This window comes from Prionailurus bengalensis, chromosome D3, assembly GCF_016509475.1.
Source record: "Prionailurus bengalensis isolate Pbe53 chromosome D3, Fcat_Pben_1.1_paternal_pri, whole genome shotgun sequence".
Lineage (NCBI taxonomy): Eukaryota > Metazoa > Chordata > Mammalia > Carnivora > Felidae > Prionailurus > Prionailurus bengalensis.
Window position 1 is genome coordinate 19735397 of NC_057356.1, and position 17377 is coordinate 19752773.

Here is a 17377-nt window from a genome sequence, read left to right on the forward strand (position 1 = left end):
AAAAAAAAAAAAAATCCAAACTGGGAATAGAAGGGAATATCTGCAAAAAGTCATCGCTAATATCATTCTCAATTCTGAGAGCCTGGATGAGTTCCCCCTAAGATCAGGATATCTGCTCTCACTACTTCTATTCAACACTGTACTGAAGATTCTAGCCAAAGCAATTAGGGAAGAAAATGAAATGAAAAGCATCCAGATTAGAAAGAAAAAAGTAAACTATCTCTTTTTGCAGACTACATGATCTTGTACATGGAAAATCTCAAGGAATACACTTAAAAACTATTAGAACTAATCAATGAGTTCAGCAAAGTTGACAAAGAAAACAACTCCATTTATAATAGCATCAAAAAGAATAAAATACCTAGGAATAAATCTAACAAAAGAAGTGCAAAACTTGAGTACAAAAAATAAAACATTGTTGAAAGAAATGAAAGAGGACCTAAATAAATGGAAAGACATCCTATGTTCATGGAACAGAAGACATACTATTGTCAAGATGGCAATAAGTTTCTTCATGCAACTCAAACTCAACATGTCCCAAATGGTGCTCAACTTTTCTCCCACATCCACTCCTTTTCCAGTGTGGCCTGTCTTTGGAATTGGTGCACCCTTTGCCTGCATGCTTAACCCAGAGAGTCATCCTGGCCTCAACCTCCAGAAGTCTAGTCAGTCAAGTCCCGTTACTTCTGATTGCTGGCTTCTCTTGATGCCATTCCCTTCTCTTTTCTTCTTTGCCACTAACTCGCCTCGGTTGCTCTAAACAGCCTCCTAGCGGGTGTTCTTGCTTCCCTTTAATCTTTCCAGCAACAGCCAGCAAATCTGAACCTGTCACTTCCCCACTGAAGCTCCCAAGAACTTATGATCCCAAAGTATATAAATCAAATCAGGCCTATGCTCACCTTGCCCTCCCTGTGGCCCACTGTTCTATGCATAAGCCATGTCTTGGCATCCTCAACCATGCTTTCCACTCTTGTGTCATGACTTTCCACATGTTGTCCTTTCTGTTGTCCAGTGCACTGACTTCCTTCTTTGGCCAGGGGAGGCCTTTCTTGACTCAGGCTAGGTGGGCCTCCTTGCTGTATACACAACTCATGGAGAGCCAGTGTGTATCTTTGGTATCAGGCATGCCCATTCCCAATGTACTCAGTTCCCTTGCTGAGCCTGTCTCTTCCCCTATGAGATGTGGTTAATTCTAGTCCTTCCACAAAATGTGGTTCTATGGCTTGAATGTGATAATGCACTTACCCCTGGCAACAAAATAGTAGGCCATATTAAATGCTGGCTATCATGGCTAGTGTTTCACTCTCTGCTTCCTATGCTGTATTCACAACTATTTCCTTGTAGTGGCTGGCACATAGTAGGCACTCAAAAATGTCAGCTGAAGGGATAAACTAGGGAGGAGAGACTGCATGTGAGTGTGCCTTGAGTGTGATTTTTGTGATGCTGGGTGGGCCTCTGCCAAATCACTTTAAGGCACCTGGAACTTTATCTAAAGACACATATTACTGATTTTTGAGAAGAAGGAAGAGGAAGGAGCAGCTTATGGGGTCCCTGCAGAAACACAGCCTCAGAGTGGCCTATACTTGACAGCTAAAGGAGTTTAGCTTCTGGATCCAATGCCCAATAACATGCCAATTGTAGGAAGACTGGGAAGGACTGGGAAGAGCTCAAGAAGGAGGAAGTTTTCCTTTCCACCTGCCCTTCAGGGGTGCAGTATGGCTTTAGCCAGACAATGCTGAGTTGTTGAGAGGACTGTTTCACTGAACAGAGACTGCTTTAGCTTCACCAGTGGTCCAGACAGGAGCCGAAGTCCCACCCGTGGGCAGCCTCGGCTTCAGCTGGTCTGTGAGGTCATTGGCAGTGGACACAGCACCTGTAGGTGGGAACCCCACATGGGGGTGAGGCTTACATTACATGGCATCTTTGCCAGCAGGGCATACCTTTAAAAGGAGGAGAGAACAAAGCAAATGGAGGTTGGGCATAGGAAGGAAATGGTTACAGTGAAGTAAACACAAGCAAAAATCTCAAATATATCTAGAAATAAAAAGCCAAAATTAAATTTAAAGTGAAAGTCAGTGTTTATGCAGTAGAGCCATTTGGAGAAAATGACTCATTTTGTAAAGGAACAGATGTTCTCATTTGCATAGTCTCTGGAGTCGCAAATGGACTTCACCCTGTCCCCTCAGCGTGCATGCCCTGCAGCTGGTGGCACTTGATTTGTGACACTGAGGGAGTGTTTACATTAGTGTAATCCTTGGTCCCATATCCATGAGTCTCCTGGTAGGAAACACTTTCTCCACTGGATGATGAGGGACTCTGGAAGAGGCTGTGGTTTGCTTGCTCTTCCCAGACACTCCTGGGCCCCAGCTCCCTTAGTAGTAGTAGATGTGCAACAGGACTATGGTCAATAACAAGAGGAACCCACTGGCATTGGTAATTTCTCTCCTGAAGGGGATCTCTGACATGTCACCATACTTTGTCCCTTCCCACATGTCACTGCGGTTTGTCCCTTCTAATATGTCACCACTCTCTGTCCCTATATGTACATCATGGCACTCTGTCTCTTCCAAAGTGGCACTGTGCTCTGTCCCTTCAGACGTTCCACAGCACTTTGTCCCTTCAGACATGTCATGGCACTTTGTCCCTTCCAATATATGCTCTGTCCCTTCCGATATGGTACCACACTCCATCCTCTCCTTGGCTACTTCTTCTGGGGCCAGTTTGGGGCCAGGCTGTGGCTCCAGTCCACAGAATGCATTCCACGCTTTCCAGAAGCAGCCCTGGGTCTCCTCAAATGCATCTGGAATAGAGGGAACAGGCAAAGGTCAGGATCACAGGCCAGGACACAAGAAGGACTTTCTATGGTGTCATATCTCAGCAGTCCCAGAGAAAGACCAAAAGACTCTCTCCAATATGATCAGTCCTCAGCCCCTGCTATGGAACATCTACCACCATCCTCAGAGACATGGGAGAGTGGGATAAGGGGCTTTGGGAGTTTGGCAGGAGTGGGGTGGGAACTGCCTGGGGCCATGCTTGCCTTCTACTGGCAGAGCCTTCAACAGGGCCCAGATCCTGGAGTGCCTACCCTTCTCTGTCTTAGGCACATGGCCAAACACAGTTCGGTAGGTTTAGGGCACAGGACTGCTCCTCTGAATCTGCCTCCCCAGTTGCTACTCTCTAGAGGATGGAAGAAATCCCCTGATTTCTGGACACTGCTCTCCTTGGCAAGCTCTCAGAGAATGTTTTCCTCAGGCAGGTATCAGTCTCACGGCCTGGCCCAAAATAAGGTACTCTGGGCACTTGAAGGGGAAATCACTGATGATTTTCAGGAGGCAAAGGAGGGAAGTCTAGGATTTATAGGGAAGTTTCCATTCAAATTAGTGAGAATGCCTTTCTGGGACTTAAAATTGCTCCCTGTCTGTCTGTACAGCTCCTGCTGGCTGCTCCTTTGGCCTGTTCAGGCTCGGGTCAGCACCACGGCTAGCTCCGGCACACCCATGTGGGTCCCGCGGCTGCCTGCAAACAGTTCCCTCCTTGATTACCAGATGGGCATATCTCAGTTCAAGTGTGCACCCAACAGTGTTCGTTGTCAACTGTTCTCTGTCTCGTTCTGTTGGGCAGCATCCATGCCAGCCGTGTCCCGAGGCTGAGGTAGCACCATGGATGACAGAACCCATCAGCCAGGGACAGAGGAGCCTCTGTTACACAGGGAGGGCTGCTGCAGCAGGAGGACCTCAAAGCCAGGGGCACAGATCTCTGCTGCCAGTGCTGAGAAGTCCTGAGTGGCACATTCTCAACACCCATGTTATCATATTGTCATGCAGCTGCCAGGCCCAAGAGGCTACTGTATGTAAAAGGCAACTGATCATTTTGATGATGGCCCAAGGGCTATATGATGGGCAGTGGGATGGCCAGTGGCCGAGAGCACACATTTTAGAGTCATACTTGCCCATGTTCACATTGGTGCGCTATTTCTGCCTGATTATCTGCGGACCTGGGGCAAGTTACTTAACTGTTCAGTGCCTCAGTTTCCCCATCTCTAAGTGGGGATAATAATTGTACCTATCACATACACCTATCACACCACCTGGCACATCCCAAGTGAGCAGTAAATATTAGCCACTGTCATTATCATCATCATCATCATCATCCACCCATGACTATGGAGAAAGGAAGAAGAGGAACGGGAGGTGCACCAAGAACAAGCACCTGGCACCTAACAAGACCGTTTCCCCCCACCAAGGGAAGAGACATTCCCAGAGAGTCCTGCATCCTCCAGGTGTGTGGGACAACCTTGCTTAGGATAGGCCACTCCTGCTCTGCACCTGCCCCCAGGGCCTCCTCTGCAGATGACAAGAGGGAGCCTGGGGCCTCTTTGGGCTCTGAACTTCCCTAGCAGTGGTGGAGGGGGGCCCCAGAAGGCTGCCTCCTCCCCTAAACTCACAGCCTCCCTGGGTACTCTCTGCCTGAGACTCAGGACTAATCTCATTAGGCCTTTATCCCTGTTTGCGTCAGGGCCACAAGAAGCTCAGGTCACCCCCCCACCCCCACCCCCGCCCATGGCCCCAACACTCCTTTTCTGACCCCATCTGCCGAAAACCTTCCTCTGGGCCTTCTGGAGTCCCCCCCTCCCCGGAACATTCTGCTTCTGCTTGCTGGGACTGAAATCTAACTGTCCTCAGACCTCTTTTCCAGGAGCCCTCTCTCCCTCCCCTCCCCCAGGTTTCTCTTGTTAAGGCAGGGCATCATCTCTATGTGGCTAAATCCAATGGCCAGTCCTAAGGCTTCATCTTTCTTCACTCATCAGTGTTTGCCTCTCCTCCAATGGCTTCTCCTGGGGTGTCTCTTGCTTCTGCCTGGGCCAGATCCCTTGTCTCCTCCCCCTGCCCCGCCCTTCCAAAGGTGGCTCACTGTGTCTGCTGCCTCTCCCCAGCCCAGAAGCCTCTGCATAGATGTCCAGAGGCATCTCAACTTCAACAGACACCCCAGAGGGGGCCTCTGCCTGGAAAAACATTTCTGAGAGGAGGGACCATGGGGCAGCACAGGCCACATCCACCCAAAACACTATCAACCAGGACCTCCTACAGGGTTTGGATCCTTCTCACCTGGGTGTGCTTGGGGTGCTGGTCTCCTCGTTTGTATTTCTGCATCCAGATCTACCCTTTCCTCTTGACTATTTCGTAAACTCCAACAGAGCCGGTGGAGCTGGGGAGAAAGCGGGGGGCGTGTCACCATCTAGGGCCCTGTCACACAGACTGTACCCGGTCACAGCCAGAAGCTGGGCACCAGGGTCTCCATGGACTGAGATGAGACCTGGTTGTTCAACTCCAACAAGAGACAGAAGGAACATGGGGTAGGGAAAGCATGGCACTTGGGGACCTTGGATTTCAATTCTGGCTCTGGTACTGTGTGCTTGCATGGCTTTGGCACAGGGGACACAAACTGGGGCTCAGTGTCCTTCAACTATACAGTTAGGGGTAGGAGAAAAAGTGCTCAGAGCTCCTTCCAGTTCTAAGAGTCCAGGAACCTGTGCCCTTCAGGATGAGAGCAGCCACCTGTCACCTTGGTCTGCTTCTTCCGGTGGAGGAGGAGGCCCTCTGACTGGATGAGTGGACAGGGTAGACCCAGGAGCTGCTTTCCTTCAAAGAGCTCCTCCTGCCTGTCAGAGTTGAGCACTAACCCAGCCCAGAAGAGGCTTTACCTGGTTTACCTGGCCCCCCACTGAGCTTAGTTACTCAGACTCAATAAGGCATTTGCAGATGCAGAAGGAAGTGTCCCTTCCCTTCTGCTCTGTGACTTTGCTCTTGTCCTGAAAACACACATGGAAACTTTGGGAAGTAACAAAATCCAGCCAATTGTTGTTGTTGCTGTTTTTAAGGGCCAACTAAATGAGCATTTCCACCAAGCCTATCCTGGAATAGATTTTGATCTATTGTACCAGATTCATTATATTTGAATCCCAGCATCCCCACCCCAACATATGGCAGGGATATGAACAGGCTGGGTTGGCCCCTCTCTGGCCAGCCCACTCCAAGACCTGCCTGAGCCCCACCTCTCAGACTAAAATGTTGGAACTAAAATTCTGTTGTATTAATAACAGAGACTGGGTTTAGCCTCTAATTGCTTCCTGCTGATGCCATATGTGTATATTTGCCTTCCCAACGACACTATCAGCCGCTTTGGAAGAGGTTGCTGGGTGCACTAGAAGAGCCTGGGTTCATGTGCTGTCCCTGTTGCCCCACCTCCTCTGGTAGGCGGTGAAAAGAGGGCCTGGCCCACTGACACTGATCCATAAGTTCCAGTTCTCCTGTTCACTTCTCCCTCCCTTGTTGGCAGCTGCTTTGTGTTCTCCAGAGCACCTGGCACACTGGGAGGCAGGTGGTAAACAATCAACAAATACTTGGCTGCTTGAGAAGTGGGCACAACCAAACAGTTGAGAGGAAGAGAACAGCAAAGAACACAATCTAGACAATTAAGACCCTGAGCAACAGGAAATCAAGTTCCCCACCCACCGCCGGATTCTCAGGGCGCTGGGAGCTGAGCAGTCTCCCAGCTGTCACTGATGCAGCGGGTGTGCACATCCCACACCCCTGGTTGTCCTCCCCATATGCTCTAGCCCTCTTCCAACTGGGCTCTGTGCACAAGAGAGGAGTGAATCAATTGGAAACCACTGACCAGGAAGCATGGCCAGAGGGGAAACCCAAGATTGAGGTGGAGACCCTGAGGCAGTCTTCTGAGTTCAAGGCTTTTACCCAGAACCCAGGAAAAGCTGCAAAACAGGCATGTAGATCTCATAGACTCATCTTCCTTCTGATCTCCTCCCTAAACTTCAGACACAGTAGGGCTTTCTGGCTTGGCCAAGTCCCTGTCCTGCGAAGCCTACTGGCCATGCTGATGGAGGTGATGTAGGGGAGCCAGGTTGGGGCCCAACCCTACCACTTACCTATTTGTGGTACCTTGGGCAAGTGACTTAATTTCTCTGGGCCCAGACTTCCTATATTCCAATTGGGGTGGCTGATATCTACTTCCTGGGAGATGGGAACAGCAGCTCAGGAGAAGGCTGAGAGGCACCCAGCCCTGAGATGAGCCACCAGAGGCTTCCAGTATTCCAGTCCCCTCCCCCTTCCTGATGGCTTAATTCCCTGAGGATGGGTGGAAGCTGGGACTGCTCTGATTACATTAATTCACACTGAGGTTAGTGAACTTAACACTTCTAAGGAAAATTTGCATCTTAAAAGCCAAACTTCTCATTCTAAGTGAATATCTAATTGGTGAATTGTTGGAAAGTCTTTTAGTTTAGTTTTTATAGCAGGGCCCTTTCTCTGTTCTTTGCCTATTACTGACCCATCCCCCAAGCCCAGTCCCTAGCCCTCCCTCTTTTCAAAAAGAATGCAGGAATTCAGTCACTCTCTCCCAAACCAGCAGAGCCTAGTTACTGCTCACGGGGACTCTGGGACTGAAGGTTGATCCCAGAAAACCTCACAATAGCACTTACATGTTTATCGGGAATTGGGTCCGTGAATAAGGAGATCCCCAGGATGGTGAAAAGGCTGACTATGAAGAGGATTACAGCAAAGTAGAGGTAGTGCATGCCACAGATGATCAGGGGGCACTTGCTGTTTGCCCCACAGCTCCAGGGTCCATAGGCAAACTCAGACAACATTCGAGAGAAGCCAATCAGAAGTCCTCCGGTCAGCCCCCAGAAGGCACCCTGCCAAAGGAGGAGCCCCAAGAGAGTCATCTGGAGGGGATGGGTGGTGAGACAGACCATCAGCCTCACCTCCCCACCAGTTGAGTTCTGAAATTAAAATCATCATCGTAACAAAGGCTTTAAATATCTTGTGGAAGGAAGCAGAATGTAAGCACCAGTGAGGAGGTCATGCCTTCTTGGGCTGAACCAAGACCTGAGACCCCTGCACTTTCTCTTAGGTCAGAGAACTTGAGAAACACTGGAAACGCTTTTAAGTAAGATCATAAAAAGGCATCTCAAACATCATGTGTCCAAAAGGCTGTGGTGACACCTCCATCTCCCTGGTTGCTCAGGTTGAAACCCCAGGAGTCATCCCTGGTCCCCTTATTTCCATCCTGCCCTACCACCAACCTATCAGCAAATGCTGTTGGCTCTGCCTCCAAAGTATATCTAGAATCCCATCACCCTATGGCTACCGCCCTAATCCTGAAACTGCCATCTTCTCTCACATAGGTGGCTTCCCTTCCTGGCCCCTGCCTGCCCACTGTCCTCACAGAAGAGTGAGCTCTTCAAAGCATCCATTAGAGAATGCCTTGTCTCTGCTTAAACTCTCCAGTGGCTTCTCATGGCCTGCCATCAGAATAAATCTCCACCCTACCCATCAGTTGACTTCACCTGGCTCTGCCACTCTCCCCTTGGTCATTCCACTTTAGCCACTGCATGCAAACTTCCTCCTGCATGTTTAACCTGCCTGTTTTGCTCTTGGCTCAGGCCTTTGCACTTGCCCTTCCCTCTGCTTGGGTCTCTCCCTAGATCTTGGTATTTCTGGCTCATCCTTCAAGGTTCAGATTCAAGGTCACTTTCTTAGAAGTCTTCTCCTACCACCTTGGCTAAGGTCCTTGTATCCCCCCTACCTCTAGTGCCTGCCTTGCCACCCTCTACTATCCTTTTTTATCTTTTAAACAATACTGCATCACTATCAGAAATCTTTATCTGCTTATTGGGTATAATCTGTCTCCTCCAGCCAGACTGTCCACACTTTAAGAGTAAGGACTTCACTTGGCTCTAGAGCTGTATCTGGAGCTTGACTTAGATGGAGATGGATGTCAGAGGAGACAGAAGATATGGTACATGGGCAAACATCTTGGAAAAAGGCCTAAAACCAAAAGCCAGGTGGACGATCCACAGGAACAATTTATTGAAGGAGATGTGCAGAATGGGAAGATCTAGAAACAGATGGGCAGCAGAAGCCAGATGAGCATGCCATCTGAAGCAGAGTGGAGGAGAAGGCCTAGAGAAACTCTCTAGGTCAAAAGGGTACCTGCAATTGCTTGTAACCTTGGACAAGGTGTGTCAGGGGAACCTCTGAGCAGATTCCCAATTTTCTTTGGCAGTAGGCTCCAATACCTCAATGCTGGTGTCATCATTGGGAGGCAGATTCTCATGACAGCCTGACCCTCTTGCCCATGCCCTTGCCAGCAGAGCAGAGGGCAGCAGCTCTGGCATCTGCAGAGTCCAGCCACCCTGACCCCCACATTCTTGGTGCTAAGTTGAGTCTTGGTGAGCTGAGCAGAGCAAGGAGCTCTGGCAGGTTGGTCTAGAGGACTGGACACCTGAGATGGGCCTATAGGAAGCACGAGCCATGTGGAAGAGTAAAAAGATATTCCTGGCAAAGCAAACAGTGTATGCAAGTGAAGGGAGAACAGAGAAGGCATAGGACAGTTAGGTAATCAGCACTGCAAATCAGTTGGAGTAGCTGGAGCCCAGGGGCTGTGCATGGAGAAGGCAAGGGCCAAGAGGTAGGCAAAAGCCAGATCACATGACACCTTAGACACTGTGCTCAGGAACTTGTGCAAGGCCCAGCTACTCGGTGCTGCTAGGGGAAACAAGTTATGATTCAAATAACAAACAAAATATTCTAGCAAACCATGCTTTCAAAGTCTTATTGATAAAATGATTGAATCATTAGTAGGAATCTTTATTTAGTTTAAAGTGTGAATGGAAGATATGGTCTTCACTATAGGAAGGGTGAAAGGAGCTCATGACTGTACATCCCCCTGTGACCCTGAAATCACTGATTATGATGCATCCATGTACAGAGGCAACAGAATTATATTTTCCTACAACCAGATATGTGTGAAGAAGGAGCATGCACACTACATCATCTATGTCATGGTTAAAAGTGGATTATATTGTAAAGGGAAGAAAAACAAATTAGAGCTCACCTTTTCCCTGAATGCATGAGGGAGCTCAGACTAAGTCTACCCAGAAGGAAATAATCTCTTGGAAAGCAATGATGCAATGGTGTGAACTCTTGAAGCACAAGAAACCCTTCTAGGGCAGCTCTTGCAAAGACAACTATGATGTGAAGGCAAGTCCTCACACTCTGTCTTGCGGTGGCCATGCCAACACCTACCTACCTTTTCAGTGACTCTCTTGCAAAATACAGCAAGCAGGAAGATGGCAGCAATGGGCGGGGTCAAGTAGCTCATAACTGCATGTGTGTATTCAAATAGTCGTTCACTGTATTCTGTTTCCATAATAGGGACCCAGAGGATAGTGACAGCAAGTAATATTATAACAAAAAACCTGTAAATTAAACCAATAGTCAATGGCAATTTGATGAGCTTTATTCCCCCCGCCAGTAAAATATCTATAAACCATAAACTATTAGCTCAATTATTCCTTAGATTAAATTCAGATGCCCATTCATAAATGTGGAACAGAGGAGACAGCTACATACCTAAATACTGATAGAACCATAAAGCTGCAGATAAAAATCATTTAACTTCTGAACAAATAAAACTGTCCATTTGCCTGTTACTAGACCATGGATAGATTTTCACCACATCTGGAGGGTGTGTTTGGTCAGTCATGCTTAACATTATAGTACATGGAAAATATCAAATTCTTGAGGATATCACGCTATAAGAAATTTCAGACAGATTAGTACAGCACATAATTTTGAAGATTTTGACAAGTTCAGAAACTTATTTAAATTTTGCTAAAAATTTTATGAAACTGAGTGGAGGCTCCAAATGTTCATTATTTTTTCTTAAAAATTTTTAAATGTTTGTTTATTTTTGAGAGAGGCAGAGAGACAGAGTGTGAGCAGGGGAGGAACAGAGAGAGAGGGAGACATGAATCTGAAGCAGGCTCCAGGCTCCGAGCTGTGAGCACAGAGCCTGACGTGGGGCTGGAACTCATGAACTGCGAGTTCCTGACCTGAGCCAAAGTTGGATGCTTAAGTGACTAAGCCACACAGGTACCCCCATTATTTTTTCTAAGTAAAATATTGTAAAATATGTATTGATATATAAAATTACACTAGATTACATGTCATCCCAATGATGAATAAATCTTAGTTCTGTATCAACAAGGGCTTAAAAATTATAATTTAGAGTGAATGACTATAAGATATGAAGGACTAATTCCTTGATAATCAAAGAAGACACAAGGATGTGAATTCCCACCCAAGTAATGATGTGATAGTTTGCATGAGACTAATCCTCCCACAGTAACAATGATAAGTTGTGGGCCAAATATTAAACTGCAACACTCAGGGAGCCAAAAAGCAGGCGGAAATGGGAAAGGATTTCATCCTTGAAAGAATACAACCATAGTGGATGCTATCTACACTACCCAGCTTTTCTTCTGAAGGCTCTTCCTAGTTTGCATGGTGTGGGTGGCTAGAAATTAGCAGAGAGCCTCACTATTACTAGGTTGTGGTATAAGAAGATAGAGGATGGGGATTCAGAGTGGTTGAAAATGCTATGGGGGAATTTTAGAAAGGAGGGAGCTACTGAACAAGGGGGTCCAATCTGTGCATACACTTCCCTTATATCCTTGGCTGATCTCCAAACTATACATGTGTGGGAGAATCTCCAAATAGTCTATCAACAAGTGGCTGCTGGAAGGTTGAAAGAGTTGAGCAGACTTCAGTGGCTGCCTACACTGGGAGAGACAGAAATTGGGAGTTGGAATCTCATAGAGTTAGAGGGCCTGTCTAACCACCTTAGGCTTTTCACTGAAACTCCTGAAGGGCCATGCCTTAGGAGTAGAGACTAACCCAAGACTAAGAATTTGCCATAAGACTGAGTGAAACTGAAATAGACCCACCCTAATAAAGTATAAAAACAGACCTCTGCAAGTTTAAGGTTTTCAGCTAGTAACTTACCCACATGCTTGAACCAATACACTTTAGAAGACCATGATCAGAGTCTCTACAATAATGTATTTATTCACAACATTCAGTATACAATAAAATTTACTAGGCATGGGAAGAAATAAGAAAATGTGATCTTTAGTCAAGAAAAAAGGCAACTGATAGAAACAGACCCCAAGATGGCTCAGATATTAAAATCAGCAAAGACTTCAAAGCAGCTATTATAGCTACATTAAAGGACTTAAAAGAAATGATGGTTATGAGAGAATAGATGGGAAGTCATAATAGAAAACTGGAAACTATAAAAAGTTTAAAAAGGAACCAAAATAAAAATTTTAGAACTGAAATTCCAGTTCAATATATGACATGAAAAATTCACTGGTTGGCCTTAACAAATTGTAAATGGCATAAGAAAGGGCCAATAAACCCAGAGGCAGACTGATAGAAATCTAAACTGAAGAACATAGGGAAACTTTTAAAAAATTTAAAATAAACACACCTCAGTGATCTGTGAGACAATATCAAGAGGGCTAATATGTGCATAAACAAAGTCATAAAGAGGAGACATGAAACAGAAAAATCGACAAAGAAACAATGATCAAAAATTTCCCCACTTTGGTGAAAACCATTTATGTACATATTCATATGCTCAGCAAAACCAAATCATGATAAATATAAACACATGCACACATACCCTTAAGCATATAACAAAACTTCTCAAAACCAAAAATGAGAAAATCTTGAAAGCCATAGGGGGAATAAAAAACATTACAAATAGAAAGCAGCACTATGAGTTTTGGTGACTTCTTATCAGAAATAAGAGGTCAGAAGAGAATGAAAGAGCATCTTTAAAGTGGTGAGCAAAGTACTGCCAATTCAGAATTATATACCCAGCAAATATATCTTTCAAAAACAGACAAAACAAAAACATTTTCCAATAACCAAAAGCTGAGAGAATCTGTCACCAACAGACCTGCATTATAAGACGTGCTGAAGAAAATTCTTCAGGGTGAAGGGAAATTACAGAGATGGAAACTTAAACCTAAGGTTGTAATGATGAGCACCAAAAATGTAAAATATATGGGTAAATATAAAATGCTACATATTTATTTTTTCTTATTTTAATTTAGTTTATTTTTTTAATGTTTATTTTTGAGAGAAAGAGACAGAGTGTGAGTGGAAGAGGGGCAGAGAGAGGGAGACACAGAATTCAAAATAGGCTCCTAGGCTTCAAGCTGTCAGCACAAAGCCCGACATGGGGCTTGAGCCCACAGCTTGTGAGATCATGACCTGAGCTGAAGTCAGCCGTTTAACTAACTGAGCCACCCAGGTGCCCCTATTTTAATTTAGTTTAAAGGCAACTGACTGCTTACAGCAAAAAATTATATTGCTATCACTATACTATATAACAATTATATACACACATATATATGGGGTTTATAATGCACAGAGAGATAAAATATATGACAAGCATAATGTAAAAGATGGAAGGAGAAAATGGCATATACTGTTGTAGGGTACTTACATTTGACATAAAATGATAGAGTATTAACTCTAAGTAGACTAAGATAGATTAATAATGCCTATTGTAATGCCTAGAACAACCAAAAGAAATTAAAAACTATTTCTAATCATATTAATGATGATGTTAAATGCAGATGGACTTAACTCTCAAATTAAAAGGCAGAGACTGTGAGTGCCTGGGTGCTCAGTTGATTGAGCGTCTGACTTTGGCTCAGGTCATGATCTTGCAGTTCGTGAGTTCAAGTCCCGCACTGGGCTCTGGTGCTGACAGCTCAGAGCCTGGAGCTTGCTTTGGATTCTGTGTCTCCCTCTCTCTCCGCCCCATCCCTGCTTGTTCTCTGTCTCTCTCTGTCTTTCAAAACTGAATAAACATAAAAAAAAATTTTAAGGCAGAGATTGTCAGATTAGATTTAAAAAATCAAGATTCAACTATATCTGCTTTACAAGGCACTCACTTTAAATATATTTAAAGGTTAAAAGTAAAATAGATTACAAACACTAAGCATAAGAAAGCCAGTGTGGGCTATATTAATAACAAAGTAAGCCTCAAGACAAGGAGTATTATTAGAGACAAAAAGCTACATTTCATAACGGTGAAAGCATTAATTCCTCAGGAAACCATAACAAACATAAATATGTAAGCACCTAATACTAATACTTCAATATGTATAAAGCAAAAATACTCAGAGAATTGCAGTGAGGGAGAAATGACAACTACACAATCACAACTGAAGATTTTAATACCCTTCTCTCATTATAGAATATACTGAATGTATATACGTATAGATATAACATACACACATCATATACATAAAACTATATATACAATATATAACAGAACTAGACAAAAATTAAGAATACAGAAATGTCAACACATTTCAAAAGATTAAAATGTCATATAGAGTACATTCTTGGATCACAGCAGAATAACTTAGATATCAGTAACAATAAAATAGGAAAGTGCCCACTACTTGGACATCCAACAGCACACTTCTAAATAACCCATGAACAGAGGAAAAATCGCAAGGAAATTAGAAAATATTTTGGACTGAATGAAAATGAAAACACAACCTATCAAAACTTGTGGGATGCAGCTAAGGCAGGCCTTAGAGGGAAATTTATAGCTTTAAATGGTAATCATAAAAAATAAGAAAGGTTTTAAGGCAATGATCTGAATTTCTACTTTAAGAAGCTATAAAAAAGAAGAGCAGTGTAAATTCAGAGTAAATTTAAAAAAAAAGAAAGAAAGAAAAGAAAAACAGAAATTGATGGGGGAAAAAACCCACAAAAACCAAAAGAATCAACAATTCCAAAAGTTGGTTCTTTGGAAAGATTATTAAAATTGAAAATCCCTTAGGCAAATTTTATCAAAAGAAAGATAACCCCCCACCACAAATTACCAATATCAAGAATGAGAGTTGGATTATTGCTAAAGATCCTACAGATTTTAAACGGATAATGAAATTATGGGAGGTGCTCAGAGCCATCCCAGTGAAGACGCTTCTGAACATCCTGCTTACCAGTATATCAGGGAATGCAAAAACCATGCTAGGCAAATAGCCTGCACCAAGATCAGGACTGAAATACACTACTTGGGTCTTTTAGCTTGACAAGACTGATTACCAGATGTAATGAATGCAGTCTGGCAAGATGGCTTCTCCTAAAAGCATGTCAAAAAATGCATAGATGATGGCACAAATCCTTAAAGGTATGGAGATTACAGAATATGAGTTAAAAGTTATAAATCAGATGTTGGGAGTTTGCATTCTTTTTTGTTTCAATGTTTTATTTATTTTTGAGAGAGAGAGAGAGAGAGAGAGAGAGAGAGCAGGGCAGGGGCAGAGAGAGAGAGGGAGATGTAGAATCCAAAGCAGGGTTCAGGCTCCAAGCTGAGCTGTCAGCACAGAGCCTGACATGGGGCTCAAACTCACAAACTGTAAGACAATGACCCGAGCCAAAGTCAGACACTTAACTGACTGAGCCACCCGGCACCCCTGGAGTTTGCATTCTGAGATGTGACCACAATTCTAGATGATGCAAAAATTTGTTTAAGCTATGTTAATAAAGGTACAGTTGATGCAAATGTGTGTGAGTAGCAATCGAGTGTCATGCTGACCATTTTTTTTTCTTATAAGCATTATTTTTTTACCGTTCACAGTCAGATATACATCTGAAATAGATTTTGTGTGTGGTGTGAAGTAAGACTCAGCATTCTTTTTTCCATGAATAGCCAAATCACCCAGGACCATTTATTGAAAATCCTTCTCCCCATCAATTTCTCTACTGCATTATACTGGAATCTTTGCCATAAATCAGGTGACTGTATATCTGTGGGCCTTCTTCTGTATTCTGTCTGTACTATATTCCATTGATTTAGACAAATCAAATTTGGTACAAATATTTGTACCCAAATCACATTGTCTAATCAGTATCACTTCATAATAGATACCGGTATCTGTTAACTTAAATCCTCCAGCTTTGTTCATTTTCAGAAATTGCTTTGGCCTTTCTTTTCTTCTTCTTCTCCTTTTTTTTGGTTTTGGCTTTCTTTGCTCTTTGCATGTCTGTCTTAATTTTAGAACTGGTTTGTCAATTTTTACACGCACAAATAAATCTACTGCAATTTTGACAAGGATTACTTTGAATATGTAGAATAATATGAAAGGAATATAGTGTCAATATTGAATCTTCTAATTCCTGGATATGGTATATTCCTTTATATACTTCGGTCTCATTAATTTCTCTCAACAATGCTTTGTAATTTTCAGCAATTTTCTCACTTTTGTGAGATTTATTCCTAAGCGTTTGATATGGTTTAATGACACTACAAATGATAATGTGTAAAATATGATTAATTCTTATATTTTGATCTTGTACCAGTCTTGTTAAATTCACTTTAAAATTTTAGCAGTTTGTCTATAAAGTCTTTTATGATAATTTTATTTCTATCCCCATGCCATTTATTTCCTTTTCTTACCTTTTTGTGCAGGATAGTACAACTCCAGCAAAACTTTGAATAAAAGTGGTTGTGGTGGACATTTGTGTCTAGTTCCCAATCACAGGGGAAAATATTTTCAGATGTAAACATTAAGTATGATACATACTATAGGTTTTTTAGTATATATGTATATTAAAATATACATATATATTTAAAAGCCAGAGTAAAGAAGTGCCTTTAAATTCCTAATTTTCTAAGATGAAACAATAAATAAATAGGCATTAAACATTCTAAATTATTTTCATCTGTTGTGATGATTGTATTATTTTCTCCTGTTTTCAGTTAATGTGTTCAAGTACATTGATTGATTTTTGAATTAAAAAAACTATTCTTGCATTCCTGGAATAAACCCCAGATGGTCATAGTCTATTTTTCTTTTTCTATGTTACTGGACCTGCAAATATTCTGCTTAAAATTTCTGCATCTATGTTCATATTGGCATGGTATGTATTTTACCATGTTTTCTTTAAGCTTGCTTCAATCATATTTTAAAGATATCTCTTTTCAATGAGTTCTCAGGATACAAAATGAACATACAGTAGTGTACAAAATCAGTAATGTTTCTATACACTAACAATGGGTTACCTGAAAAAGAAATAAAGAAGACAATCCCATTTACAATAGCATCAAAAACAATAAAATACTTAGGAATAAATTTAAACAAGGAGGTGAAAGATTTCTACACTGAAAACTCTAAGATGTTGATAAAAGAAATTGAAGAAGGCATAAATAAACAGAAAGATATCTTGTGTTCATGGACTAGACGAATTAATATTGTTAAAATGTCCATACTACTTAAAGCCATCTGTGGATTCAGTGCACTCCTTATCAAGATTCTAACGGCATTTTTTTTTTTTTACAGAACTAGAAAAAGTAATCCTAAAATTTGTTTGGAATGACAAAAGACCCTGAATAGCCAAAGCAATCCTGAGAAAGAAGAACAAAGCTAGAGGAATCACACTTCTTGATTTCAAACTATATTACAAAGCTATAGTAATCC

At 43.0% G+C, this 17377-nt stretch overlaps 1 protein-coding gene across 1 annotated transcript in view; it reads right to left on the bottom strand.

Annotated features, from left to right (window-relative positions):
- Positions 1-2010: 2010 nt before the first annotated feature.
- The window catches only part of LOC122470385 (sodium/glucose cotransporter 1-like), a 58589-nt gene continuing 43222 nt past the window's right edge, over positions 2011-17377 (bottom strand). The window contains exons 12-15 of the mRNA XM_043557911.1: positions 10111-10279; positions 7496-7711; positions 5106-5205; positions 2011-2800 (exon numbers count right to left, since the gene is read on the bottom strand). Of these exons, the coding sequence (XP_043413846.1) occupies positions 2373-2800; positions 5106-5205; positions 7496-7711; positions 10111-10279 (913 nt within the window). The 3' untranslated portion in view covers positions 2011-2372. The remainder of the gene's footprint in view (positions 2801-5105; positions 5206-7495; positions 7712-10110; positions 10280-17377) is intronic.